Consider the following 25,868-nt stretch of genomic DNA (forward strand, 5'->3'; position numbering starts at 1 on the left):
TTGTAGTAACAGCTGACTTTTTTGAGCTGTGACTGTGTAAATTAAGCATGTGACTTGCGTCATGTCCCATGACACTAAAGCATCAGAATTTCAGAGGTGAGGACTCCGTCCTGAGCCTCATGTAAGCAGTTTCTCTCCTGACAGCTTATGAAACCATAGCTGTCACTTGCCGGTTGCTCATATGTTGCTATTTACATATTCATGGGTCCTTCAAGTGGGTCCTATGCAGCGTGAAGGCACACGTTCTTAGCCTGTCCCTTAGTGCCTGCCTCTACCGTGTGTATGTGGTAGATGAGCAGAATTAAAAGTAAATTTGTCGGTGCCCCATGCCTGCACCGACATAAATTCAGTTTACATAGTTTTACATTAAAAATTGGCTAAGCATGTATGCCTTACCAGTTTATATATATCTCACATGAATACAGTTGACCTCCTTGATCTTTAATCCTCTGCTGCTTACAGAGATAATAAGTGGTTTGACCATGTTGTCAGCAGCAGATACTTTCACACAGTGACTCTGAGAGCAGTAGGTCTGGCTTTGTTCCTAGTGAACACTTGGTTTTGATTTGATTCATAGTTGACCTTTTTTTTTTTTTTTTTTTTTTTTTTTTTTTTTTTTTGAGACAGTATCTCACTATGTAGCCTAGGCTAGCCTTGAATATGGTACTCTCCTGACTCTGCCTCCCACGTGTCGGCATAGCAGACACACCTCAGCACAGCTGGGACATACTTGACCAGAAGACAGAGGCTGGAACTCTTTGCTAGGCTGCATCCATTTGACTCTTACCACCCTGTTTGATTGTTACTATTTCCTTTATTGAAGTCTAGTAATTCTGTTCATCCACTGTGATTATTACATGGAAGACATTTTTCTTTGAAATGATTATAGCCTTTAAATTTGTTTAAGTACACTAAAGTCTCTCTGTCTTTCCCTCGCAGGTCGTTAAGCTAAAGCAAATAGAGCACACTCTGAATGAGAAGAGAATCCTGCAGGCAGTGGAGTTCCCGTTCCTTGTTCGGCTGGAGTATTCTTTTAAGGTCAGTTGCACTGCTGTCTAAGGAAGATACTGCACCCAGGATGCTTTTAACGTAGGAAACAGTAGAAGTCTGGTGAGCTTGGGCAACACTGGGGGAGTTGCTTCTCCCTGAGCAGTTGTTGATGTTGTGGATGTGTGAGCTTCCGTGGGAAGGCAAGACAAAGATGACAGTGATGCACTGGGACAGCCTGCTACTCAGCCTGTGTGCATTCAGATGAAGGTGCTGTACCCTCCCACAGAGTGAACCCTTCCTGTTGTGGCTGCAGATTTGTCTTCTGGGCTTTTGTGGTTCTGTGAGAGAAAAGCCTCTATGCCACTGTTGCTAAGTCAGATGAAGTGGGAAGGGTCGAGCCTTCAGATTGGAGCTGCCCTGGTTCTGTGGAATGACACTTGGTGTCAGGACTGCTGAGTCATAGGCTGCATTGGTTCTGCGTGGTCCCTTGTTTGGGGAATCTAATAAAGCCCTATATACTTAGAGTATTACAACCATCCATCTCGCAAAAGAAAATGTAAATATTCTTATTACTTTTCCAAATTGTTTTTTAATGTTGTTTTCCTTTGCATATGCAGTGCTAGTGTGTCATTGCTGCGTATTTCATTATTCTGAATTAAGTGTCCCCTTCAAGAGGAGGGACAGCAGAAGCCTTAGGTTTCTCTGTGGCTGGAATACTAAGTGGGTAGAGATGAGTGTGGAACTAGAGCACTGTTTATTTTGTGTCTCTCCCACTCGTTTCTATTGATCTGTTAAGTGCATTTTGACTTGGCCCTTTCTAATTGAACATGCTGTCATCTTAAAATGTTTTTTATAATTGGTATTGTTATTTGTTCACAGGATAATTCTAATTTATACATGGTTATGGAATACGTTCCTGGGGGGGAAATGTTTTCACATCTAAGAAGAATTGGAAGGTTCAGGTAACTAATGCGCATGTCTTTCTTCCTTGAGTCTTCACACGCTTGTGTTTATTTTAAACCAGAAATGCATCTGACTTAATTAACCCATATTTTATCCATAGAAATTATTAGGTGGACACAGTAATAGGAAGCTATTCCATATATGAGCATTAAGTTTCAAATGAGAACACTATGAAACTAATTTAAATATTCTTCCACTGGTAAGTATTGTGACATGATTTGAAGAATTTCTAAAAAATAAAAGTTAAATTTAAAAAAAACCAATATGATTTGAAAAATAATAGTATTTGAGGCATATAACAACTCATGCTATATGATTTGTAATAATATTTAATGGACATTTAAAGCAGAAATTTGAATGAGTGAATATGAGGAAGAAGACATAAAAATAATAGTGATATGGCGATGGATGAGGATATATTATAAAGTCTTTTTAGACTTTAATTAAAACTTTTCTCATGTTGAGCTCCTTAAATATATTCACAAATTGCATACAATATTTTTATTAGTAACATGCCAGGTTATTACTAACACACTTCACTTTTTATCTATATACAAGGCTCATAGCTACAACTGTTAATTAGTAGTCTTTTATAAAATTATGTGAGACTAAGAGCAGAGTAAGTTTCACTCAGTATTGAGAATTCAGGCAAACCTAAGTGTAAGTTTCCGTGGAACAGATAACCGACTCATAATAGGGGGTCGTAGAGTTGGAGCCTCACAAGAGACTAACACAGAGGAGAGACTAACACAGGGGAGAGACTAACACAGAGGAGAGACTAACACAGAGGAGAGACTAACACAGGGGAGAGACTAACACAGGGGAGAGACTAACACAGGGGAGAGACTAACACAGGGGAGAGACTAACACAGAGGAGAGACTAACACAGGGGAGAGACTAACACAGAGGAGAGACTAACACAGAGGAGAGACTAACACAGAGGAGAGACTAACACAGGGGAGAGACTAACACAGAGGAGAGACTAACACAGAGGAGAGACTAACACAGGGGAGAGACTAACACAGAGGAGAGACTAACACAGGGGAGAGACTAACACAGGGGAGAGAATAACACAGAGGAGAGACTAACACAGGGGAGAGACTAACACAGGGGAGAGACTAACACAGGGGAGAGACTAACACAGGGGAGAGAATAACACAGGGGAGAGACTAACACAGGGGAGAGAATAACACAGAGGAGAGACTAACACAGAGGAGAGAATAACAGAGGAGAGACTAACACAGGGGAGAGAATAACACAGAGGAGAGAATAACACAGGGGAGAGACTAACACAGGGGAGAGACTAACACAGAGGGAGGAGAGACTAACACAGGGGAGAGACTAACACAGGGGAGAGACTAACACAGAGGAGAGACTAACACAGAGGAGAGAATAACACAGGGGAGAGACTAACACAGGGGAGAGACTAACACAGGGGAGAGACAAACACAGGGGAGAGACTAACACAGAGGAGAGACTAACACAGGGGAGAGACTAACACAGGGGAGAGAATAACACAGGGGAGAGAATAACACAGGGGAGAGACTAACACAGGGGAGAGACTAACACTGGGGAGAGACTAACACAGGAGAGACTAACAGGAGAGAATAACAGGGAGAGAATAACACAGGGAGAGACTAACACAGGGAGAGAATACAGGGGGAGAGACTAACACAGGGAGAGAAATAACACAGAGGAGAGACTAAACAGGGGAGAGACTAACACAGGAGAGAATAACACAGAGGGAGAGAATAACACAGGGAGAGACTAACACAGGGAGAGACTAACACAGGGAGAGACTAACACAGGGGAGAGAATAACACAGGGGAGAGAAACACAGAGGAGAGACTAACACAGGGAGAGAATAACACAGGAGAGACTAACAGAGGAGAGACTAACACAGAGGAGAGAATAACACAGGGGAGAGAATAACACAGGGGAGAGAATAACACAGAGGAGAGAATAACACAGAGGGAGAGAGAGACTAACACAGAGGAGAGAGAGACTAACACAGGGGAGAGACTAACACAGGGGAGAGACTAACACAGGGGAGAGAATAACACAGGGGAGAGACTAACACAGGGGAGAGACTAACACAGGGGAGAGACTAACACAGGGGAGAGACTAACACAGGGGAGAGACTAACACAGGGGAGAGACTAACACAGGGGAGAGACTAACACAGGGGAGAGACTAACACAGGGGAGAGACTAACACAGGGGAGAGACTAACACAGAGGAGAGACTAACACAGGGGAGAGAATAACACAGGGGAGAGACTAACACAGGGGAGAGACTAACACAGAGGAGAGAATAACACAGAGCTGTGCAGCCATTAGTTATGTGAGTTGCCTGAACTTATGCCAAGATTCATTTATTGACCTGTGCAAGGGTAAGCTAATATGTATGGAGACTGTGTAGTGAAATGTGGCTTCTCTTTGACGTTGAGGGTCTTCTTTTACGTCCTGTCTTCACCTCTTACCCATCACCCTAAGCGGTTCTCCTTAGTCTCTTTGACTCTAAGGAAGCCCCATATACTTAAAGCATTGCAGCCAATCTCTCGTTCCCCATAGTCTTCCCATGCTTACACTGAAATGCCACACCCAAACCTGTCCTTCAAGTGCACTACTCCTTTTCTGCATCACTTGTCTCTTCTGTGAGCTGCCCATAGCTGTGTTACACACCCGCCTGGCACTGTAAGGAAAGCAAGCCGACGAAAGCAATTCAGTGGGAATTACCATTCCTTTCCGCCACACTTGCTGCGTGTGAACTCTGGGCATTGCGTGTTCTTACAGAGAACCTAAGTCATTGCTCAGTGTGGCTTTTATCAGTCTAGTCAGTCACTTGAGTCTTGACCTAGACTGATGTCTGCACTTAAAGCTGCTCTAATTCATTGCATGTAGAATATTCTCTTCCATTTCAGCATTTTGGTGACTGGATGGATATACTGCCTATGTTTCTTGGCGCAAACGTTAGGCTATATAAACATAAATAGAACACCAAGCCAACCTCATATTTACAGATGAGGAGAGGAGATGTAATGGGGCCTTCCAGATCAAATTATGGGGTTTCTGAAGTTACATGCTCCAAAACCAGGGAGGAGTCCCCCAATATCTACTCCAGAGCCCCCTTCATTCTTTACCGCCTTGTTGGGACCTGGCTGGAACTGGAGAGGCATTATAAAACATCACTGCTTATTCCTGGTCAGCCAGTCTTTACTGAATACCTGAAGTGAATGTGGAAGGGAGGACCTGTGGAACGTGCTGATGGCACAATGAACAGCGTGTGTGTGAGTCTCCTGAGGCATTTCTGAGTCTAGTGCCATCCTGGAAACTCTCAGTAGTTGAGGCTGTTCACTAAAGACACAAATCTGAAAGTCATTCAAGCCTGTCAGACAGATTAGCAAACACTCAATGTATTTGAAAATTAACTACAAATTCCAATTAGAAATTTGGTATATGTTTTCAAATAATTCTAAGATTATAGCCTGAAAATTACACTAATGTCAAAATTTCTAGATCTATGACCTACAAGAGCCTCACCTGGTTTTTACAAACATACAGAATGTATCGATGTGACTGTAAACGTGCCCAGTTGGAAATTTGGAAATTCACATGGCAAGATTGCCTTTATAGTTCTAAATGGGATTGTGTGTCCGTCTTACCAGAGTTTTCTGTGATGGCGAGTGTGTGCCGGTCATTTAGTAGCAGAAAGTCCTACAGAACAGGGGAAACGGCGGTGGCCTTCAGATGGGTGCAGTTCAGCAGTTCTGTACAGTGAATCCCTTAATCCCTTAGCTGTGAGGAAAGTGAGTGGGGCCTGTGGCCTGGTCGCTGCACTGACGGCTCCTCTGGAGCACCGAGTGGCAGTGTACGTCTCTGTCCTCTCAAGGGCAGCTGTGTTTACAGTGACATCACCGTCGCCCAGCTCGGGCAGTGGGAACTTGCAGTAAGATGTGTTATTTGAAGGCAATAGATGTTTGGGAAATGACAGATTCGTCACCAACATTTGAATAAAGAGACCCTCTCCTGAAATACCTCCACTCCATTTTCATTTTGTGTAAAGTCCATTAGTGAGCAGTCCTCCCCCATCTCTACAGGACACTGTTTTCTCTTTTCTAGTGAACCCCATGCTCGTTTCTATGCAGCTCAGATCGTGCTAACATTTGAGTACCTCCATTCCCTCGACCTCATCTACAGAGATCTCAAGCCGGAAAACCTCTTAATTGACCACCAGGGTTATATCCAGGTAGGATTGGATCACATGGCATCTATGCATCTGGGAAACACTGAAATAGCTTCACACATTGTACCTCAAATGTCAGTGTTTGATGGGTTAGGTTGCTTGGTTGGTTGGTTTGAAGTAGAAAATTGGTTCTATCTAAAAGGCTGAAGTGAATTCCCAGCTCTGCCTTTGCAGGTGAGCACGTCCCACATGAAGGCAGGAGCCCACAGGTATCTTCTAGAGTCAGTGGCTGTGAACTAAGTTTAGGTTCCTGCCCAAAGAAACAATGTGACTAAATGTGTGAGCTGTCATGGGTACTAGGAATCCTGTTTGTGTAGTTTGAGCACCTCTCAACCTGAAAGTCAAAATCAAAATGATTCCTATCTGAAATTCGTTTGTATATTGACGTGACACCGCAAATGGAGAGTTGCTCAGGTGACTTCATGTGACATCACCCTGATAACAGCATTTGTGACTCCTCCAGGCTGTGACTGCAGTGTCTACGACACAGGAATTCTGTGTCCAGCCCTCACTGGGACCTCGATCCTTGTTTGGAATTATTTTTAAAAAACTGGAAAAATCCAAACCCTGAAACCCTTTTGGTGCCAAATACTTTGGATAAGCAATAGTCAATCTGTGTTGCCTCTTTTAATGCAACCCTGTGAATAACCCTGTGAATTATAAATACTCTATTGTCATGATCTTAAAGTTAATGATTCTCTGTTGTGGCAGGTCCATAGTCAGGAATGGAAGAATTAGAATGTTAATCCAGACAATTTAGCAACATTTACTACTGAAATATGTGGCTGGCTGAGACCTGACTGTAGACAGAGCAGTTAGAGACTGTGTCTCCTCTCTAGTTCCTTCAGTAGCTTACAGCTTGAGGCCACGGCTCTCTATGGCTTAGCTGTCAGAGGAGTGTATGCAGAGCGTGCTTGTTCCCTGGATGATCCATGCCATGGGCAGAGACGTGCAGGACTTCGGGGGTTTGGCACTCACTTTGTGTTGGGCCTCTCCTCTCCTCCTCGTTTTCACTTAATGAAGTGCTTAGGTGCGGCCCTGCCCTGCCAGCTTCGGGTTTCAAATAGTCACCTCCATGAGTTACTATGAATCATGTTGACTCTTTTTCATATATATTATTTTAATCCCAAATTCTTAACTTTGGATCTAAGTACAGGACCTTTGCTCTGTGAGTGAGTTTTCACATTTCTGTTTCCCTTCATAGGTCACAGATTTTGGGTTCGCCAAGAGAGTCAAGGGCAGGACTTGGACATTGTGTGGCACCCCAGAGTACCTGGCCCCAGAGATCATCCTCAGCAAGGTACGGGGTGCTGTTGGTACACACAGTAGAAGCTTACAGCCCTTTAAGCTATGAGTTTAAGTCTACCAGGGCTGATTCCTGAGGGCAGTCTGTCTAGAGCTGGTCACACATCTCTCACTTCTGTTAATTTTGACTCTGAGTCCTGACGAAGCAGTGATGACCTAACCTTCAGTGTAGCCCAGGCAGTCATGGTTCTTCCCAACAGGAAGGGTCCTGGTGCAGAAGGCTTGCTCCAGGCCCCTCCCAGATGTAGAGATAAAGACAAGATGGGTCAGTTGTCTGTTCTTCCTTTGATTCAATCTCACCACCTAAGTGAAGGGACGCTTAAAACATTGGAGCACTGTCTTTCCCACATAATCTTCAGTTGACACGGACCATGGCTGATGGCAACCATTGTATAAATGTCTTATGTATTGAGAGTGTATTAACATAAAGACTGGGTATTCTCTTACAGATTGCTCAGCATGTGCATTTTAGTAAGGTTGATATAAAAAATGGCAAAGGAAACGTCATAACCTTGAGTTGTATCTCCTCACAATGTGCTCTTTAAGCATGCCTTTCTCTGGACACTGTTCACACAACCTATGCATGTTTGCCTTCTGGTGCCTTCAGGAGATGAGACTGGACAAGCAAATAGCACAATTTACATGTACTTGGGCACTACTACTGATTAGAGGCCACATTAAATTTTAAGTTTTCAAAAGATACTGAAACAGACGTGATTATGTCACGTCTCCAGATCCCAGAGTGTAGACTGTTCGCAAGTCACTTTCATCTCTTGCTGCTCCAATAATCCTATTGGTTTTGGAGTTTTCGACCTTTCTAGCTGTGCTGTTGCACACCTAATGCCCAAGCCGTGGCCGAGACTGGGCTCCAGTGGGTTTGCTCTAATTCCCTCTCTGCTACTGAAGAGCAGCAGAGAGGGGGTTCCCCGTCAGTGTTATGCTCCGTGATGTTTAGGACTCAGATTTAATAGTCCTTCCCAACAACACATTCCAATATCTGGAAATTCTTTGTTTTATTTAATTAAACCTGCCCTGATAGCTTTTATTCGTTTATCTTATTCTATTCTACATAGCTGCTAAAAACTGCTATACACATGTTCATATATTTCCAGATCATTTTGAAACGGCTGTGACTTAGTGTTCACTGATGTTGCTCTATTCCAGGGTTACAATAAGGCAGTGGACTGGTGGGCATTGGGTGTGCTGATCTACGAGATGGCTGCTGGCTACCCCCCGTTCTTTGCTGACCAGCCAATTCAGATTTATGAGAAGATTGTCTCCGGAAAGGTAAGTCTGATTGTTCCTTCCTCCCCGTTGTTTGGGAGTGAGGTTAAAGCTCCAGATTAGAACTGTCTCATGCTGTCAGGTCCTCGCCCTAAGCTGGTGGGAAACTGCAGACTCTAGAGCCTCTGCACAGGCAGGGCAGCAGAGTGCGAGGAAGCAGGCAGCTAGCGAGGACTGTAATTATTCTCAGTGATCCCGAAATCAGAACTGCGATCTCATGTGAACTGTACTTCGAGTGGTAGGAGCTGTTTTTATGTAACTGTTCTAAAAATGGATGTCTTATTTGAATTACATCAAGATTAAAAGTCAAAATAATTTGGATGGCCCTTTCTAAGAAGAATTCACAGAATTGAGTTCAGCAGAACTGCTTATGTTTAATGGGGTTATAATTGCAGCTGATTTTTAGCAAATAGGAGACAACAATTCTCCTTGGCTGTTAGTGGACTGAGCATCTAACACTGTGCAAAATTATCCCATAAACTCGTTTGCATTTTTAGTCTCTAATTTTTAGTCATTCATTCTCACCTTAGCTCGTGCTTGAGACTTTTCTGAGAGTGCTACCGCCATTTTCAATACAGAAGGGCAAACACAGCACTGGATACTTTGGGAGTGGGAGGGAGGGAGGGAGGGAGGGAGGAGAGGGGAGAGAGAGAGAGAGAGAGAGAGAGAGAGAGAGAGAGAGAGAGAGAGAGAGAGAGAGAGAGAGCTCTGCAGGGAAAGGCAACCTCTTTAAGCCCAGGGACCTGAGTTCACAGGTGGAAGGAGAAAGGCAGCTCTTGTGAATTGTCCTCTGGGCAGCACCCATGTGCGCTTCCCCACAGAAATAAATGCATGTTGTTAATCTCAGCCATTCACAGGAGGAGGCACTGCTCTTAGAGCTCATACACAGCCCTTACTCCCTTGTTTTGGTGAGGAACGCTACTGCGGAATGGACCTGAGATGCAGGCACTTACCATTCGGTTATTGTTGCACCTTATGGCCTTCGTAGGCAGACATGAGTCTGAGCAGCTAGAAGTGAAGGCTCCATTTCTTTCTAACCAACCAGATCCACACTGGTATTTTGTAAAGCACCAATGAGTTTAAATTTACAATGCTAAGTATGCACCAGGTACCATGAATATTCCAATTACATAATTTATTCTTTATGCTAGGATCCAACTTTAAATTAATTGCAGACACAATGAGGCCGCTAGGAAAGGCGCAGCAGACTGACTGTCCAATCACTGCGGTGCCCGCCTCCACACACCCACCAGTGGTACTTCCAAATCTCACATTGCGTGTGCTATCTATGAAACTTATGAGACGTTTTCCTGATACTTTATTACATTTTCTTGAGATGCTTTGATACTAGATTAGTAATTACAAATTAGTGGGCTAACCATAGACATCAACCTTAACTTTGTCACAGGTAAAAAGCAAATGCCTCTTGCAAGTAAATAAGCTGAGACCAGTGTTCAAGGAGGAAGAGTGCTCACACGATGCAGGCGGGCGGGTGCAGCCTCTGCCGAGGGACAGAAGCTCTGCTCTTCCCCTTAGTATTGAACTCTGTACTTCAAGGCTCTCAACTGGCACAGTTGTTGCCTCACAGAGTGTGAGAGTCACAGTAAGAATGTTTAATATGGGGCTTGGGGATTTAAAGGCCCTGGGTTCGGTCCCCAGCTCCGGAAAAAAAGAAGAAAAAAAAAGGATGTTTAATATGCACAAAGTAAAGCATGGTGGAAAGGTTAGCAGAGAAGGGAGGGACTTTGCTTTAAGAATGTGGGACAAGAGAGATGGCTCGCCTCGCTGAACTGTAGAGATGCAGAGTTTGGCTCCCAGCATCCACATGGCATCTCAGGGCCTCTGCTAACTCGAGTTCTAGGGAAATTGATGCTATCCTGACCTCCATGGGCTTCTTCACACGGGGTACACATAAACTCATGGAGTCACATGCATATGTATAAAAAGAAAAAACAAACCCATCTGTAAAAGGAAAGAGTGTGAGAAGTGACTACCATTCAGAAGAGAATAAGAGCCCATGGTCGTATAAAGACTGTCAGGAAAGCTGAAGTATATGAAAACTGTGAGAGAAGAATATTTTATTAATGCAGAGTAGAAATAGAGCCAGAACGGGAATTTAGAAATTATAGGAATGTTTTCAATAATTTGACAGAGGTTAAAGTTCCTGAAACTTTGCTATACAAATTATACTCTTCTTCATAAAAGAAATCAAATTATTAACAAATATGCTGTGTAAACTAAATTTATGTTTACTTAGTACAGTTGCTTCAGTTAAAACAAATGCATGTGCCTTGGTATCAATTGACCTCAGTTTGACAGTCATTCTCCCTTGGGTAATATGTTATCAGCTGTTGGTGAATCTTTTCATTTCATTTCTAATTTTATTTTGCATTCAATAAGTGAATATGTTCTAAATCAATAACCATGTAAAATATAATCATACTTTTAAAATAGCATAAAATAAGTGACATCGTGGTAGGATGGTTTTCCTCATTTAATTGGAAGTGCAGCAGATGTCCGCTGCTGTCGTATTTAGCTGAAGGTTTGATTCTCTCTCCTGTTGGAGAGTCTCTACCATTTTCCCATGTAAGACCACATGCAATGTTACCACCTCATCATTTTAGAATCTGTACGGTGTGACATACAAGTCATGGTCCCCAGTTCCCCCATAATACTGATCCGAGCAGAGGGGTGTCTGTCCACACTGCAGGACTTACTGTGCCGCCATTAGTACAAACAAGCCTAACTGGATGTTTTAATAGCTCATGGCATTAAAATCCAATTTTAGTCTTATATTTGGGTGTTCTATATTTGTAGTTTTAATTCAAATTTGGTTTTTCTTGCTGGGAGAGGTGGCATGTGCCTGTGCTCTTACTTAACACTAGGAGAAGAGGTGAGATGTTAAGGAGTTTACGGCCATACTGGGCTACATGGGACAACAACAAAAAGGAACAAAAAGGAGCAGCTTCGTCTGATCTTCTCAAAAGCCTTACTTACTGCTTACCTTTCTGCTGTGAAACCTGTCATAAAGTAGGTGCAGTGTTAAAGTAAAACCGAAGTTAACCCAGTGCTTAACTCACTCGCACATGCATTGAGCACTGGGTTGTGAGCAGTTTCTCTGTTCTAACCCAAGCTGGTATTTTTAAATGCACAGAACGATAGATGGTCAGTCAGCCTTTTTGCTCTCTCCTGCACATATTTTGCTTTTGAAAACTAGAGGAGGTGGCATTTAAATGTCAGATTATTCATGACTATTAAGGTTCAGTGATGCAACTTGGAAATGCAGTTGACAGAAAAGACTTGTAATCCTGAGTTACTGTGCCACCCTATCAATGCATGCACTGTGTTTGTTCTGTATATAGTCCTACATTTCATGCTTGAGTGCCAGTAGTATAATGAGTCAGGTATGGTTTCCATAGCAACTGTGTCTGACTGTGTTACCGATGGTAATATAAAAATCAATATTGTGTTCAAAAATGGTATGTGAGAACAAAATAATCAAGTAACAGATGTTACAGAAAACCTAATTCTAGAGTCTTTGACTTACATAACTTGAAAATGTCTTAGGTTTACTATATATAATGTATATATTATTCTGGTCTTCATGAGCAGCAAGATACTGCAGGAGCATATGCAGGAGCGATGTATACTGATCAAAGAGTTCATTAATTTTTGCTGAAGGGAAATTAGCATTCATACGATGAATAACTGATCAGTAGCCCAACAGCCATTCCCTCTGGGGTGGATCCTGAAGTCTGTCTCCAGGTTCGGTGACTAAGAACTCAGAGGGCCCAGCACACACTGGTAATTTGTAACAGCCAGAGGGTAGATAGCCAAATCAGCACAGGGGAGAGGCAGGCCAAGCAAGTCCATAGGAGACCAGGCACAGGCGGGTCTCCAGGAGCCACTGTGGACCACAGGGATGCATTTAACTGCCCCAGCATCAACTCACCAAAACACACACGTGCAAAGTGTTCTGTACCAGTGACAGCCAGGGGAGACTCAGTGCTCATTGCTCTCACTGGCAGCTCCTTGTCACCCATGCACCCTCTCCTTACCACGTCACGCCATCCTGGACTCTGTGTGTGTGTGTGTGTGTGTGTGTGTGTGTGTGTGTGTGTGTGTGTGAGTGAGAGAGAGACAAAGACAGAGACAGAGACAGACAGAGACAGAGAGAGAAGGTTTGTGCACTGAGAGCCACACTTGTCCGTCAGGGGATGCTCCTACAGTGTGGGACGGCACCATTCAGGAATTAGACCAAGAGCTCCATGCATTCTAGACAAGCGCTCTACTAGCTGAGCGACATCCCTGGTCCCTAAACATTGTGTTTGTGAAATACAAAGCAGTTGTGCTGTCTTCATAAAACCCAGGCCACTTTTCAACATTTTGTTCTGGTGATTTCCTAATCTATCAGCACTTGCTTCCAGATAGTCTTTTACTGGTCTGGTGAATAGACGGTTATAACACTGACAGCTTTGCGGAAGGAAAAGAGTGAGAAGAAGTGAGCAGTAGTTCTCTGCACCCATCTGTAGATTTATTTTATGTCCCTTTGAGACACCACAGACATGGTGCCTGCATTTACAAATACGCTTTCTGGCCCAGTTCTCCTTCCACCTATGGAATGCTGGCTGATTCATTTCCCCTGAGGACCAAGGTAGTGTGAGCATTGGTACATCAGTAGAAAACCTATTTATAAAAATATTTTATGTTTTAGAATTTAATTAATGTATAACTTTTCCTGCTAAATAAATCCTGTGTTGAGATTGCAATAGCTGGTTTGGAGAAATGGCTTCTTTAACCCCGTGTGCTGTGACCGGAAGTTAACAGAGTGTTTCTTGGTGCAGTGTGCAAGCTCTTCAGTGAGTCTCTCTTAGCCTAGTAAGTTGATTCAGAGCACAGCAATTTTACAGTTATGTCATCTTTCCCCAATGCCAATAGCTGTAGGCTATTAACAAGATGCTTCCTTCATCAGCCAGAAATCAGTTTATAACTTCCGATATTGAACTCTGTGAAGACAAATTTGATTCATAATTATTTTATTGCTAAATTGGAGGAGGGTCAGTAAGACTAGTTAGTGAGTGTAAGTTATAGATACCATGACAGCATGCAATGAGTTGCTTTGTGAATGTTACTTCACCTTTGATAAATAAATCATAAATTTAAATTTGTAGAAAATAATAGCTATTCCAACATTGGCACGCATGAGCTGTAATTGGTGCTGAGAGCACAGGAGTCGTGAGGTCTGCTCATCCCACTTAGGAGTCATTGGAACAAGTCACATAGCATGTCAGCTGCATGCCCCGTGCGGTCCTGTGAAGCACCCATGTCCCCGATGTCCATTCTGTCAACGTTCTGACATGACTATATTTCAGTATTTTGGAAACATTAAATTAGGACTTTCTATCTTCCAGGCTTCTTCTTTGATTGAAGTGATAGCTAATAGAAAAGCTAAAATGTATGGGAAGTCCATTGGGCATAATAAAATAAAAGTCGTTTCCTAAATGTTAAGTGATTTTTCATACTGTCAAATAAAATATATTTCCTCATATTATAATTGGACAAATTGAGATGAAAAGGGTAAGTGGGTTTTCTGTAGATCATAGACTGTGTATATAGTTCAGGTTGAGATTGAAAGTCAGGCTGTTTCTTTCTTCTGAGGAGGTGGCCAGACCAGGAGCTCTGCCATCCTTGCAGCTCAGGAGATTGAGGGAGGATCACTGGTCCCTGGGAGCCAGTCCAGCCTGGGAAACATGGCCAGAGCCTGCCTTCGCCCTCAGGAATTGGGAGCATGAAATAAACCGCTTCATAGCTTTTGTTGCTTGTGACGCCACATCCCCCACACAGGGGAACGTTTGGCTATGCTTTTGAATACTTTTTACTGTCCACTGCCACCACTGTCGCCTCCCCGAGCCACCAGAGCAGTTGGTTCTTTGAAAACAAGTCCCATCCTGTCACTTCTGTAAAGCCCTGCGGTAGAAGGCTGCGGCTCTACTACGAGGTCACACTCTGGTCAGCGTGCTCTAGTCCCAACCTCAGTCCCCAGAGCCAAACCAAAGCGATAAAGGGAAACCTTTCCTCGATTTCCCATATCCTCCAGAGTAAAGGCAGCGGGAGTGATGGTCACATTTCTAGATCATCCTCGATGTCCTTCCTCATTTATTCATGTGTCTTTCTCGGTCAAAATAACTCACTGAAGGCAGCTTTCTCTCTTACATTGTCTTCTCCCCGCCCCAAGCACATGAGTGCATAGCACACATAGTAGATTTAAATCGAGTGGCTTTGAATCCGTGTATTTATTAAGTATGCATTAGCGCCAGAGCGGGTTTGGGTACAGCTAATCAGTTGTGGTCTCTGCCCATCCACCCTGGTTTCCATCATTGGGGCCCCACCCTGGACGCACTGACTTAGGTTTTCTGTGGATTCAGCATTGCAGACAGCTCTGATTGCAGTCCTCTTCTGTGAGCTTCTTCTACGCATCTGTAATTCTCTTGAGAAACAGATCCTACCTGAGCAGTGTGTGATTAGGAAACTCAGAGTTAGCATGGTCTCTGAAGATTGGAAAAGACCTCAGGAAATGACAAAGGAAACTTGAAGCAAACACTCAAGGAAGGGCATGTGCCATGCTGCAGACCGTTCCACACCAGCCCTGCCCACTTTCCAATAACTTCATCTCAGACCCGATGGGCTGGTGGGGTTAGACTTCCTCATGTTGCCCTCTGGCCTTCTACAACTACTTCAGTGTTACCTGCCCTATTACATACTCGCAGAAAGCTCACAAATATGCAAGTCAAAGGACTAAGTTATTTTCCCAGCAATCCCAGTGACCAGGCGTGGCCTCCCTGGAGCTCAGGGTCCCAATCTTCACAAAGGCTCTCACCAGCTCCAGGGGTCCACACTTGGGGCTTCACTTTCTGAAGTCTCAGTGGCCGGTAATAACAACAAAAGTAATTTCCTTCTGGAGACAGTTTTGAAGAAAAAGTGAGTCACTTTCCCATCTTAGGACCTCCTGTTGGGTCCAGGTTATTATGCCACTGTTAACACAGACCGTGGAGGATGCAGGCTGGCCCTCAGAAGAAGAGGCTACACTGTGGCAAGAGGTGCATCTATAACGGGAAGTTCCCAATTAAATATGGCCTCACTGCCACTCCGGCCCATTTGAGAGCCACTGTTCTGAAATTTAACATGTACATAGTTCCCCATACTAACTGATCAGTGCCATCACTGTGTGCGTTGCAGAAAAAAGAGCTGCCTCATTCGGGGCTTTACTGTCTGTGCATTTCATTGCCCGTTTCCTGAAGTCCTAAAATGATTTATGTGCAGTACAGGGCTGTCTGCAGCTGGGCATCGTGAACCGACTACTGACACTGCCACTGCACACTGCACGCAGGTTCCACTGTAAGCCAAGTCAGAGCCACTTGAAATAAGTCTTTTTTTTTATTTTCTAAGCAAACTTTAGATTTACCACAGGAGAGGCCTCATGTAAGCCTGGAGGGGAAGGACAAAGCGATGACCTTCACAAAGACAGTTTTGGGTTGTCTTGTTCTTGAACTGTATTTGCATCCCATGTCTTTGTTTCTGTCTGACTCTCCTTCTTAACCTCAGGCTCATTTCCTCATCACACACGCACAGGCGCGCGCGCACACACACACACACACACACACACACACACACACACACCCACACACACACACACACACACTGCATGTGCCTGTATAACAATCTAGGATCCGCTGAGAGAAAACATTTGCAGCTTATGGGTCCCATTTCCTTAGGCTTTGCCTACCTAAGCCTCCGAAAACCTGCGTTGTTAATCCTGAGTCTCCTGGGTAGTCCTAGCATTGCTGTTAGTTCTCAATAGCAGAATTCTCCTTAAAAGTTTTTGTTTTATGTGTAATAAATGTAATGGATTCCTATACTGGAAAGGGCAGTTTGGGTGTTTAAAGCCTTTTTTAGATTCATTTACTGATGTTTTTCATATGTGATGTGTTCCACTTATATAAATTGCACATCTCTGAATGTTTTCAAAATGAGGCCCAAGGGGATCTCTCTTGAAAACGGGTGAGCCTTCCAGTGCCAGGTGACAGATGTATGCTTTCCATTGCTAGGGACCGCTCTGTGTCCCTAAGACAACTGAGGCAAGGCTTTCAGGGAGGGTTGGCTCCACCTAAAGCACATTTATCCTTAAGATGGCCGCAGACACTGGCAGGCCATGAAGAGTGTTGGAGCCCAGCACCACCCTCTGTTCTCATGGCGATCAGTCGCTGGATAAAGTCTGTGTGATAAAGTCTGTGTGAAACCAGAGCAGAAGCACCCAGCACTCTGCATGGCGCGTGCTCACCTGCGGCTGTGTTCTTGCAGGTTCGCTTCCCGTCACACTTCAGTTCCGATCTCAAGGACCTTCTGCGGAACCTGCTGCAGGTGGATCTGACAAAGCGGTTTGGGAACCTGAAGAATGGCGTGAGTGACATCAAGACCCACAAGTGGTTTGCTACGACCGACTGGATTGCGATTTACCAGAGAAAGGTGTGGCTCTGTTCTAGTTTAATGCCTTTGAAAAGGTGTGACTTATCTTGTAGCCGAGATGCCGTCAACTTCAGTGTGTTTATAATTATTTTACCTTTTGAACTAATTCTCTGCATTATCTCAAAATAGCTTCTCTTAGATAAAAGAGAATGCATATATGGCTTCCCCTGTAAATTTTTATTCTCCATACTAACTCCTTGACAATACTGTGGAAATAGGATTTTAGACAGTATTCTACAGGCTTGCATTTCAAAACTGATAAAAGCCACTTAAAAGATAATGTATAAATGAATACAATCCAAAATCAGCACCTGGCAGCACAGAATCAACTTACGTTCTAGGAATGCTTTCTCTTCTCTTAGCCTTGCTGTGGACATTTACCAGGGGTGCAACTTTTTTTCATGGGGTTTTTCCAGAAAGGCCCAACCTTTTCACAGATCAAGTCTCCTGTATGTCTGCGTCTCTACTCCCAGAGATCTTCCCGTTTGCTCACACGCCATATTCCAGTGGATGCTTGAGAATTCAATTTCTCCACTGATGTCTTCTCCAGAGCATAGCCTTCCTTGCTATTCTCTATGTGCTCTCTCTTTAAAATGCTCCATGAGAGCAGGAACTTTAGCTCCCTTGTTTTATACCCTCTCCCAGGCAAGTCACTGGTGCCCCTGCCTGCTTGGTGCTCAGACCCTCACTGAGCCCCATCCTTCTACATATGCAACCATCTTCCATGTCTCTGCACACGTGCCACTGCCCTCCATGTCTACACATGTGCTACTGCCCTCCACTGTCTTTGTACACGTGCCACTGCCTTCCATGTCTCTGCACACGTGCTACTGCCCTCCACTGTCTTTGTACACGTGCAACTGTCCTCCATGTCTTTACACACATGCAACTGTCCTCCATGTCTTTACACATGTGCAACTGTCCTCCATGTCTACACATGTGCAACTGCCCTTCATGTCTCTGCACACGTGCAACTGCCATCCATGTCTCTGCACACGTGCAACTGTCCTCCATGTCTACACATGTGCAACTGCCCTCCATGTCTTTACACACGTGCTACTGCCCTCCATGTCTACACACGTGCTACTGCCCTCCATGTCTTTACACACGTGCTACTGCCCTCCATGTCTACACACGTGCAACTGCCCTCCATGTCTACACACGTGCAACTGCCCTCCATGTCTACACACATGCAACTGCCCTCCATGTCTTTACACACGTGCCACTGTCCTCCATGTCTCTGCACACGTGCAACTGCCCTCCATGTCTTTACACCTGAGTGGCTATATGTTCTGGTCTGCTGACTTCCTTCCTAAAAGTCTCTTGAATGTTTGAAGGTTAAGCAATATGAACGATAGACGTAAATGAACTTTAGCTCCTTTCTAGCATGTGTAGCACATGGTTAGACAGAGGCCAGCTGCCACTGGCCCGCAGTGTATTGAAGAGACTAGCTGTATTTCCAGGTTCTCAGTGCTAACAGCCGCAATAACACTAGCATGTTACTGAATAGTAATTACTTTACCATGGTAATAAATTGGGAAATTTAAGAAAAGATTTTGCTCTGTTAACTTTATCTCTCCTTTCACTCTTGAATGCTGTTAAAAATAACTTACATGAAGTGTATATATTTAGCTTTCTTCCTCCCCACCCCCACAGAATCCACAGCTTCTGATGTTTCAGTCTTGTCACATTTCATGATGAACAACTACAGAGCACATTTCCGGAGGAAAATAATGTAACAGTTCATTTTATATTGAAAGCAGTTTTTCTAATCTGTTAAAATTTTAAGATTATAAAAACAAAGTTATAACAGAATTTTAAAATTCAGCTGATAGATAGCATAACAAGGCTGGAACAGTATGGTTGCCACGCCCACGAGCTCCTATAGCTCAGAGCCAAGCTAAGGATTGTGCCGTGGCCATCACTGCTCATCGCTGTTGTGCAGTCACAAGTAAGGACCTGTGCTGAGAGCGTCTTTCCAGCTCACACCGAGTGCTTTGTGCCTTGTCTGTTTGCTCACATGAGGACAGCTCTTCTCCATTAGGGAAAGGGATGCTCATCCGTCTTTGATGCTTTCCTGTTAAAAGGAGGGTACATTTTGCTAAATAAAAACATGTCCCCCAAATAGGATAACTGCTTTAAATATCAGTGGTACCACATAGCTTCTGAATTTGATCCAAATTTCAGCACATTACTGTTTGAAAATCTGCCCCCTCTTTTTTTTTTTTTTTTTTTTTCCCCTTTCTGGGTTTTGTAGGGGTCATTTACTTGAGACAGATTCTTACTCTGTAACTGAAGTTAGTTTGCAACTACATAGATCTATCTTCAACACCCCTGCCAGGGGTGGGGGGAATCCTTTGACCTTGGCTTCCCAGGTACTGGGATTATAGTACAGAGTATTGAATATCATATTTCATAAACAGTTTGGACTTTACAGGGCACCTGTTTAACTTGTAGCTTTGAGAATTTGGGAGAGGGGGAGGCTATTTCAACAGGAAGGAAAAAGGAAAAAGGAGAGGGAGGGAAGGAGAGAGAGGGAGGGAGGGAGGGAGGAGAAAGGAGAAGAAGGGGGGATGGGAGACACCAAAACCATCAACTCTGGACCTAGGTAGCTGTAAGCCTGAGTCAGACCAACAGTGCGTTACAGTATGATCTTGAGCACATGGTCAAACTACGTAAACATAAGCTTTATTACTCAGAAGTGTGGGGTGAGGGAGAGAATTCAAAACGGAGCAAGGAACGTTGAGAAAGACTAGATCAGTAGGTCCTGGTTCCAATCTGGAGAACTTGGTGAGGAGACAAGTGTAGGCTCTGCCCACACAGACAGGACCGGTGTTGACACTGGGTGTCTCCCGGCTCCTTCCTTAGTCCTCATTTCTTCATCTGCCATGACCTGAGTGCTGAGCTTCAGTCTGCCCTCACAGGTGCTGCTTGGCACACGCCCTCACAGGTGCACGTCACAGGAGCATCGTAAAGGGTGCTGGACACCTGTTTCCTTCCTGTGCTTAGAGATCTAGTTTCTTCTTTATTGTTGTACAATAATTAGCCTGTTGTTACATTATTGTCAGCATTATTGAGTAACCTTGGTTTAGCCCCTAGTACTAAACTATCATACATTTGACTCTATTTCTAAACATACCATGCTTCCATATTTATTCAACTATTTTCTGCCATTACTTGGTATCTGTATTTGTCCCTTGTAAATTTGTCCCTTAAAAAAAAAAAAAAAAAACAAAAAAACTTACTGTATCACTCATTTTAGAAACTGACGTTGTTCTGTGAAGGTATACCTACTGGTCCTCACTATTGTTTTACCATCTTCATTATTATGTTTATTTTGAGTCAGTGCTGTACTTAAGTTTATATTTCTGTGACATGTGTTGTGGCTTGTTAGTTTGAGGGAGGGTCATTTGTCTTTCTGAAACTCACTCTGTAGAACATACTGGCCTTGAACTCACTGAGATCCTCCTGTCTTTGCCCCCTGAGTGCTAGGATTGTGAGGAAAAACCAGGCCAATCTGTGAATTCAAGGCCAACCTTGGTCTATAGAGTGAGTTCCAGAATAGGCAAGACTACCAGAAAAACCCTGTCTCAAAAAACAAAAAGTTATGATATATTTTGAATCTTTTCATCCTAATATTTTTAAGTAAAATTTTCTGCTGGTACTCAGCAAACATATTAATTATCTGTATCACATAGTGAATTATTAATGGTCTTTCTAAATTGTGATAGAACTGAATTACTCCTGCGTATCTAGAGTTCATGATCTCAGGAAGGGCTTGACTCATCCCAGTCAGTAGACACTGACTACCCAGCAGCAGCCCTGCCGACAGGCCATGCCATCCTGCGAAGCACACTGCTGCTCAGTTAAATCTCGGGTACCGTGAACGTCACCAGAAGTAAAAACCACCCTAACGTAGACTTTGGTTTCGGTGTCTTCTCACTTGTCCCCAGTGCAGTGCAAAAGTAAGACAGTCTAGTTAGGTGGTTCACAGCCTTATTCCCCGGCCACTGTTTATGAACAGTGAAATAGCAGATGGACCTAGGGAAAGAAAGCCCAGGATAAAGAAGTGGCCTGGACAACTCAGGCTATGGGCTGATTCTAAACCACCATCTGGCCAGAAATGAAGCACTTGTGTGCTTGGCTCAGTCTGTGTAGGACAAAATGGCCGTCCCAGGCCACAGTGCCAGGCACCACCTGGAAAACAGAGAGAGCATTAGAATCTCTGCTCACGCTTACTTGTAACCTCCTTCTTTTCATGTGTCTATCATGTTTGTAACCTAGGATCTATTGATGTAGTCATGGAAACAATAGCTATCCATACGGTGATGTGCTAGAAAGTACTTAATGAGATCACTGCTGTACACAGAAGAAAAAGCCGTTGAGTGTTTGCAACCTGCTTCAGTCATTTATTAGTGATATAAATTTGGTCAGCCCTGTGCTATAATCTTTAAAACAGGAGTGAAAGTGGCCACCTTGGCTTTCCTGCGGTGTGGGGAAGTGGACATGGGGGACGGGACAGACAGACAGACAGAGTGTGATTGTAAACCCAATTGATGGCTGTGGGGTAATGCCGCCTGCAGTCATGTCAGCTCTTAACGCTTTTCCTCACACATCGTAGGCATGCGGTAAGTAAGATTAGATGGAAAGACTTTCTTTTCAGAGTCAAAAAAAAAAGGAAAATGTTTAGAAGTTGAGTTCTGTGATTCTGTGAGATGTCTCTAACTTAGACTTCTCATAGTCAGAGGTTTTAAGTACGCTTAGAAATTAGAAAAGACATTGAAAGTATAAAATGTGTTAACCTTAGAAGAAAGGAAGTAGAAGAAAAAAATGAAAGCTTTGGAAATGAATTGATAAAAGTAAAATAAAATGGAAAGTCGTTTTCTAGCTGGGCAGGCGATCCGATGCCTCCCTGATCCACCGGGAGCTGCGCTCTACTTTGTTGCAGTTCCCCATGACGTGAGGTTCTTGCTGACTTCTAGTGGATGGCGCTTCCAGCACTGCCTGTGTTCAAAGATGCGGGGACTCCGTTGCTCTGGGTGTTTGGACGTGTCTAGGAGTTGTTCTTTCTCTTATTTTCCTCCTGATGTCATTACAGGTTGAGGCTCCATTCATACCAAAATTCAGAGGCTCTGGCGATACCAGCAACTTCGATGACTATGAAGAAGAAGAAATCCGAGTGTCTATAACAGAAAAATGTGGAAAGGAATTTTGTGAATTTTAGGGAGGAGAAGGATGGCCTGGAGCTCACACTCGGTCCTTGCACGCTGTGGAGGTGGAAGGTGGAGCCGAGACCTGCTTGTTGGAGCGGGTTCCAATCCCTTCATTCCAGCAACCGTGAGGTCTTTCTTGCGTCATCAGTGTGCGCTCTGCAACCGCCTGTGTACCAAGGCACCGCTCCGCAGCATTGTCTGTGCCGTGACACGGTGTGCACCACGTTCCTGGTTTGGTTGTTTTCTCCACCCTCCTCATCCTTCTCATTCACTTCTCTGACCAGTGCTCCCTTTATTTTCTTGGTGTTTCAGATGGGCAGTGTTATGGCTGTTTGGTATTTAAAAAGGAAGCTACATGTTGCTTTTTGTAGTTTTGAGCGATATTTTTGCTGACCAGTGGCTTGAAGATAAACTCTCTAATGATTATTTTTATTTTGAGTAGCTTGGACTCAGTTTTGCCAAAACTCTTAGTAATTTTGAAGGTGGAATGTCTTATCAGCACGGGAATTTGCATAAATGAAGATAACTTCCCAGGGGTCACTGACGTAGCAGTAAATCAGAGCGCCTAGACGAGCAGTGAGGGTTCCTGGACAAGAGGCTTCGTTCCCCTCGGTAATAGTCTTCTCTCCGTGAGACGATAAGTGACCAGACAGATGCCTCATTTGTGAGGAAAAGTGCGGGACATGGCTCCTGGCCCCAGCTGTCTCCCTTGGTACCAACATCTCTGTGGGTTAGGAGAGAGGCCTAAGGTTTCAGCCTTCGCTCTTCCGTGAGGGCTTTAGCCAGTATTTCAGGAGAGCGTGACTGATAGGTGACATTTTGTGAGGTCTCTCAGACAGTCCTCGTCGGCGGGTTCTTAAGGGAAACGAGCAAACATGGATTTGGATAAATGCTGTCAGCAGAAGCCTTGATCCCTGCTTGCAGCTTAGAGGTTCTTTCCTTTAAGGGAACTTTTCTGTTGCTTTGGTTGGTAACAGGTAAGAACAGAAGCAAAGCAGTTGTTCTTGCTTCCTCCTCTGAGGGAAGAAGATGGCACTGTTGCAGCTTTGACTGTATCCCTGCCTGGCCAGTGACAGGAGAAGGCAAAGCTTAAGAAACTGCCACATTTGTATTTAATTTTGAGGTGTGATATCTTTAAGTATGTCAGAATTGCTAACTTCTTTCTCCTTCATAGACAGAGTATATGATCATGCAAATACAGTTTTCATATTTGCTTTTCCTTAATTTTTCTATACTTGTTGCCAATTGACTTAGCAATGTTGCCATTGTGAGGAAATTTCAAGCACTCTTGCACATTTAGTTCAGTGTTCCTTTGTGAATAAATGGCTTAACTTTTTTTTACTATTTTTTCACTACTTTTAATTTTCTCATCTCATTTTATCTCTGTATCAGTGACCTACCTTAAATAGTCCACTCACCCAAATAGTTTAAACATTTCATTTCATGATCAATCTCCAAGGATCTAAGATCATTTTGAGTCAAACCAACCCTAGTGTATATAGAGCTTCTCTATCTGCCTCCATACTGGTGCAGGTAGGTCATTGACAGCACCCCCCTGATCATGTGATCATGTGCACACACCCTCACTAGCCCTGGAAGACAGTGGGAGTCCTACCTGAGACCTCTCTCGCCTCTCTGCATGTCTCTTGGTTGTCAAGTGTTTCTGCATGACAGTGTCCCACAATAACAAGTAATGATTTCAGTTAGTCCACCTGTATTTAAAATGTGCAAGAAAAATTGAAATACTCTGCTGTAGCAAGTTTTATGTAACAAAGATATATCATCGTGTTAATAAATTAAGAGCATCATTTGTATAAAATACTTTATTTACTTTTTTGTATTTCGTTTAATCCCAAGAACATGCTAATCATGTGTTCTGTGTATGCTACAAATTCTCTGGTAGCGTCATTGTATATTATTGTAAAATTATTTCAATAAATCATGGGGATGACAATTTGATTATTATAATTTAGTTTTCAAAAATTGAACAGATTTCTATGAATCATAAAAATATTTTTTTCTATAAAATTCTTAGTACCCAGCTAGAATCTACCCAGGTAGATGACCCCTAGGCATATATTGGTTTCTGGGGCTTCTGAGCCATTCCATTTTACTGTCTCTGTTTGAAGTACATGAGCAAACCATCAGCTGTGTCAAGGGGTCTATTTCTGACTAACCAAGTACACTAAATTGGAATATTTTAACATGCCTAAAATTTCCATTTTTAGCCACAGCTGAAAAAAAAATTCTTTAAAAACTTGAAATAGTAAGTCTGTGACAAAAAACCAGTATTTTATTCAAATTATATTATGTAAGACAGAAGAAATGGTATTTTACCCAGTAGACCAAGAGATGGCGTTGTGTAGGACGGAGCCCTAGACTAGAGGGAAGCTTGTGGAGTGGCATCATGTGCAGATGAGGGCAGAAACAGGCACGTTCTGGGATCTCCTGGTTCCCCGAGTTAGGTCAGGGTTCCCTCCTTAGCTAATATTCTCAAGGGACATCACACTTTGAACTAAGTTTCTGTACAGTGACACATTTCTGTGCATCCTTCCTCTTACCTCTGACAATGTGCTGAAAATGAAAACCCTTTTGACTATCATAAGGCCCTTGTCTGTCCCATTCCTTACTCCCTCACTGATGCTAAATGTACACTTGATATCAAACTGTCAGCCTACCAAAAAGACGCCATGGCTTATGGGTATTGCTGTCTTGTTCTTGGAATGTACTTGTACTGATTGCCCCTTGGTCTGAAAGAAAATAGACGATTATCTTTTCCCATTGACTGTTTTTCTTTTCCTTCTGCTTGTTGTAAGAATCAACTGAAACAGTGTATGTAAAGGCACCTTGTAAACTGTAAGCTTTCGATGTAAGATGTAAGGTGTGTTACTTCATTAATTAGTTCTTCGTTTAGAGTGCAATTTCCTATGCGCTACTATAGCTAGGAAATGCTGAAAACGTGTTTTTTAATCCATCAGTAACCGCAAAATTAAAGTATCTTCAAAGGACGAAAGCTGTGGCGTCTTCTGTCTGACCCCCTGGTCCTGGCGTTTTCCTGCCGATGGGAGAAATGGTTACGGGTTCATAACTTTCAGATATTTGGGGCTGAGATCCGAGCAATAAAGGATCCTTGAATAATCGGCAGTCTATTCAGATTAGACCCTTACTGTGACCCTGCACTTTACTCTTCAGGGCCACTTGGCGTGTACAGCTACAGCAGCAGTTTGCCTTGAGAAATCACCAGTTTTAGGTCATTATTTTAATAACTTGCAATTTTGTTTGATGGTCTTTACAAACACTTACAAATATTGATGCATTTTCTAACATTGTTTCCAGTGCTAAGTATT

The 25,868-nt window shown here is 43.4% G+C and overlaps 1 protein-coding gene across 4 annotated transcripts in view; it reads left to right on the top strand.

The window, feature by feature from the left end:
- The window catches only part of Prkacb (protein kinase cAMP-activated catalytic subunit beta), a 90,483-nt gene extending 64,949 nt beyond the window's left edge, over window positions 1–25,534 (top strand). For 3 of the 4 annotated variants that reach the window (XM_032897198.1, XM_032897199.1, XM_032897200.1), the window contains exons 4-8: window positions 940–1,038; window positions 1,870–1,952; window positions 6,073–6,199; window positions 7,401–7,496; window positions 8,666–8,863. In XM_032897198.1, the coding sequence (XP_032753089.1) occupies window positions 940–1,038; window positions 1,870–1,952; window positions 6,073–6,199; window positions 7,401–7,496; window positions 8,666–8,848 (588 nt within the window). In that variant the 3' untranslated portion in view covers window positions 8,849–8,863. Of the gene's footprint in view, window positions 1–939; window positions 1,039–1,869; window positions 1,953–6,072; window positions 6,200–7,400; window positions 7,497–8,665; window positions 8,864–17,143; window positions 17,309–22,406 lie in introns of those variants that run through there. The other variant, XM_032897201.1, reaches the window with a different exon arrangement.
- The last annotated feature ends 334 nt before the right edge of the window (window positions 25,535–25,868 follow it).

The sequence above is a fragment of the Rattus rattus genome, chromosome 3 (assembly GCF_011064425.1).
Source record: "Rattus rattus isolate New Zealand chromosome 3, Rrattus_CSIRO_v1, whole genome shotgun sequence".
Taxonomy (NCBI): domain Eukaryota; kingdom Metazoa; phylum Chordata; class Mammalia; order Rodentia; family Muridae; genus Rattus; species Rattus rattus.